The sequence below is a fragment of the Atta colombica genome, unplaced genomic scaffold (genome assembly GCF_001594045.1).
Source record: "Atta colombica isolate Treedump-2 unplaced genomic scaffold, Acol1.0 scaffold269, whole genome shotgun sequence".
In the NCBI taxonomy this organism is placed as follows: Eukaryota; Metazoa; Arthropoda; class Insecta; order Hymenoptera; family Formicidae; genus Atta; species Atta colombica.
Window position 1 is genome coordinate 69,564 of NW_017259369.1, and position 4,760 is coordinate 74,323.

Below are 4,760 nucleotides of genomic sequence, written 5' to 3' on the forward strand. Positions count from 1 at the left end.
GCTTAAATATTCTTACTTACAATTAATATTTAATTACTAAAAATTTCCGAATATTCTTCAATCATTTTTTTCTCAAATACTATCAACTTTACAAAAAAACTGCGAGAGACAAAAATTGTTTATTTTCTTCTCTAGAATTCTAAAAATTTTATGAAGAAAATAAATATTTTTTGTTTCTTACAGTTTTTCTAAAGTTGATAGTAAACTGAATCTAAAAGTCCATTTTTGCAAAAAAATGATTGAAAACCAATATTCGGCGAAGTTTTAGTAATTAATATCTTGTTAATTATTGCGAAAATTGCAAAATAATAGAGGATTTTTCGACTCAGTTTAGTCCGCTGTACAAGTACACGAAGTATTGGCGGCCATTCTAGAATATCTTATACACACATACATGCACGCATGCACGTATCTGATAGTTAAGAGCATTTTGCGATATTTATTTTATATATATATATTTATATATTGTACATATATGTATATAGGCATATGAAAAAGGTATTGCGCTGTTTAAGTGGCCTAATGTTTATGACATTTGGAATACGTACCTCACAAAATTTTTAAAACGTTACGGTGGTACAAAATTAGAACGTACAAGAGATCTGTTTGAACAATGTTTAGAATATTGTCCACCAAAGTATGCCAAAGGTATACAACTTTTACATATTATCTTATTAATTTACCATTTGTAATAAGATAATAAATAATCTTTGTTTATTACAGCTTTATATTTGTTGTATGCAAAATTAGAAGAAGAACATGGTTTAGCAAGACATGCCATGTCTGTATATGAACGTGCGACGAATGCTGTCCTCCCAGAAGAAAGATTCGACGTAATTGTTATTTTATTGATACATTTTTTTTCTTGCTATTACAATTTATAATACGTATCCGAAAAAATTTATATTTGTTATATATTTGTATATGTGTATATTTTTTCAATTGTGAAATTTTTTCCAATTTAAAACTTCATAATTGTTAAGATATTTAGATATTAATTACAGAATTAAAGAATTAATTTCTTAATTCGCAGATGTTCAATATATATATTAAGAAAGCTGCCGATATATATGGTGTACCAAAAACTCGGCAAATATATGAAAAGGCTATAGAAGTCTTGAATGATGATAACACAAGAGAAATATGCTTACGATTTGCAGAAATGGAAACCAAATTAGGAGAAGTAGATAGAGCGAGAGCAATATATGCGCATTGTAGCCAAATATGTGATCCAAGGGTATGATATTTCATATAATATTCATAATACATTCGAACAGCGTTATGTTATTCATTTTGAACGTATTAAATTGAAACAATGGTAGGTCACGTCCAACTTTTGGCAAATTTGGAAAGAATTTGAAGTCAGACATGGAAATGAGGATACAATGCGTGAAATGCTTCGAATCAAACGTAGCGTGCAAGCTATGTATAATACTCAAGTAAACATGATGTCCGCACAAATGTTGAATAATGCATCCAATCAAATATCAGATGTTACATTGGATGCTATGCGTTTATTAGATAATAAAATTACATCAAATGCAGGTAATAGAGATTTTATGCGCATGTGCGTGCGTATATATTCATCCCCTTTCATCTCTTTATTTTATAAATTTTAAACAATTTTAAACATTCTTGAATTGCAGACAATGCTGCTGATGTTAAAGGAGTTATCAAATTTGTACGTGGTGTAACAGAAAAAGATGGGAAATCAGAATCTCATGTGAATAATCCAGATGAGATTAATATTGACATAGATGACGAAAATGATAATGATGTAGAAATAGAAGAAGGTACTACATATTTACAAGTAACTTCAAAATTAAGTTATCTTATACATAAGTATATATAAGCTATCCTTTGTTTTTCTCAACATCTTTTGAATTAAATCTATGTTCTCACTTTATTATATTTCCACAAATTTTTCTTAGATAAGACAATTATGTGCAACTTTTGATTTATATTAGATATTTTTATAATCAAAGATAGTCACGATATGATTCTAATAATTTGATTAATAACTTGTTTAAATTTAATTTCAAAGAATGAAAAATAAGATTGTGTTATTTTCATAGTTTATTCATTTGTACATTGAAACTTAATTACACTAGTCGACAAAATTCAATCTTTTTCAGCCTCAAAATAAACAAAATTGTTTCTGGTAGATTTTGATGCGCTTATTACATGTGTACTTGAAAATATCGTATCACATCAAGTTTTTGAAGTATTCTAATTTAATGGTGCAAAAAAGAAATATTTTGCCATTTTCAATGACCTATAAAATGTCTAACAATTTTTTTAGTATCTAGATGGATATCACATCAAAATGTTATTCTTATATCCTTGCGCGCATTTTATTCCTCACATCGAAAATAACTTATATGTAAAATAGTCGATCGGAAGGGATCATTTGGAACTATACAGCGTCTTTCAGAAATAATTGATTAAACTTTAAGAGCATATTCCACTCGTTGTAAAGATGAAAAAAAAAGTCATAAACATATATAAACATGGGTTCGGAAACGCTTCCTTATCAAGTTATAAACATTTTTTACTTATACCTATATTTTATTTTATACTTATATCCATATTTTATTTTATACTTGTATCTATTTTTGATTTTATATTTGTATCTATATTTTCATTACAAAAATTGCTAGAAATGATTTCCTTCCGCATCGACGTCGCATGGATTGTCAAAAACGTTCAAAAATTCTCAGAGTATTTTGTATTTTTTCATATGCAACGATAATATGATTTCGGAGTACTTTTACAGTACTTCTACATACACGTTGCTTGGCCTGCATCATGTTCTTCCGATTTGAATCTTTTTATTTATGCAGATATCTTAAATGTGTACTCCTGTTGCTATTGTGGAAGTACTCCGAAATCGTATTATCGCTGCGTGTGACGAAATACTCCGAAAATTTTTGAACGTCTTTGACAATCCATACGACGATGCGGAAAGAAATCATTTCCAGCAATTTCTGTAATGAAAATATAAATATTGGATTGTCCGTCCGGAAAATTTGTGCCGATATTGAAGGAAAATTGAAACGCAGAAAATTTAAATTTTAATATACATTTATTAAATTATAGGTTAGTCGGCATGAACTTTCCGGACAACCCAATATATGTATAAAATAAAAAATAGATACAAGTATAAAATAAAATATAGGTATAAATATAAAAAAATGTTTATAACTTGGAAAGGAAATGTTTCCATGTTTATAACTTTTTTTCATCCTTACAATGAATGAAATATATTCTTAGAGTTTAGCAACTATTTCTGAAGCATTCTGTATATCCTTTACCCTTTCCAATGCAAGTAAATTGCTATGATCTAACTTTTTTTCACTGAGGAAATAAATTAAATTTTATTTTTTAACACAAAGAGGTATATCTATATATAAAGGAAATACAAGGATTCTTAAATATAATCAAAGATTTTTGAGAAAAAGAAGATTTATTTAAAGATTATGCATTACAAATTTGTTTATTACGATTATATCAAATCTTTAAAAATCTGGAAAACAATTTCTAAGATTTTTTTCCATCAACTTATAAATTGATTAAAAAAAGTTGACTTATAAAAAATTAGATCATAGCAGTCGAATATACATTAGGAAAGAAATAACATTTTAAATGTGACATTCGCCTGAATGCAGAAAATGTTAGACATTTTATAGGTTATTACTAAAAATGACCAAATAACTTTTTTTTTTAAGATCTTATCTTAAAAACTATCTTAAAAACTTGATAAGTTCCATTTAACATTCGGAACACTCGCCACATTTGGGACCACATTTGTGGTAATCAGCATAAAAATCTATCGTAAATAGTTTTATTTATTTTAAGGAGCTGCTGGAGTGATCCCAAATTGTCAATATTGCAATCTTATAAAAATCTTCGAATGACTGAATGGAATAAAAAATGGAATAAAAAATTCTTTTACAAACTTAAAGTAGATACAAAATTAGAAGGTGATGCAGTGAATTTTATAAACTAAAATCGAAAAAATGTTAAAGACATATTTTTTTCTATTTTAATATAAAATGCATCATTTCCTAATGTTGTGTTTATTTTGATTCTGTAAAAGGATTTTTGATTCCATTCAGTCAATTCAAAGACTTTTATACGACTGGAATATCGATAAGTTAGTCATTCCTAGGGGATTTTAAAATCGTTTGTATTACCGATTCAGTAATTTACGCACACATGATTTACATATTGATATTTGTTATTGATATTTATCACTACATACTATTACATTAATATCGCACGCATACATATAATACATACAAATTTTCTAACTATTCTTATATTTATAGGTATCTAAGCCTAATTCTAAGAACACAATATTGTTTGTTCATGTAGTCCAAACCAAAATTGTTTTATACGTACAAAGTATAAAACTTGCATCTAAAGCAAATTGTTATAAATCGACATTAGAAACCGATAACAAAATTTTCCAATTTTGTTTCATTCTTGACATAAAGTTGACCAGATTGGACTACATTATATTGTTTATATCTTAATTGTGGAGGAAGATTTTGTAATCTATATATAATGGAATGGCAGAAAAATACTTATTTAAAAAATAATCGATAAAACAAATGAGTTTACATCCCCTTAAGGAGATCCTAAAGTCTTGTGTTTTAATCCGATTAAATCATGTAATTTGTATAACAAATACTTTTTTTCTCTTTCACTGATTTGAAAATCCTTTTAGAATTAAAGTATATATATATATATATATA

At 27.0% G+C, this 4,760-nt stretch overlaps 1 protein-coding gene across 2 annotated transcripts in view; it reads left to right on the top strand.

Annotated features, from left to right (window-relative positions):
- The window catches only part of LOC108689323 (pre-mRNA-splicing factor SYF1), a 25,983-nt gene that overhangs the window by 19,257 nt on the left and 1,966 nt on the right, over positions 1 to 4,760 (top strand). For both annotated transcript variants that reach the window (XM_018196057.1, XM_018196058.1), the window contains 5 exons: positions 486 to 648; positions 724 to 833; positions 1,034 to 1,237; positions 1,323 to 1,545; positions 1,647 to 1,793. In XM_018196057.1, coding sequence (XP_018051546.1) covers positions 486 to 648; positions 724 to 833; positions 1,034 to 1,237; positions 1,323 to 1,545; positions 1,647 to 1,793 — 847 coding nt within the window. The remainder of the gene's footprint in view (positions 1 to 485; positions 649 to 723; positions 834 to 1,033; positions 1,238 to 1,322; positions 1,546 to 1,646; positions 1,794 to 4,760) is intronic.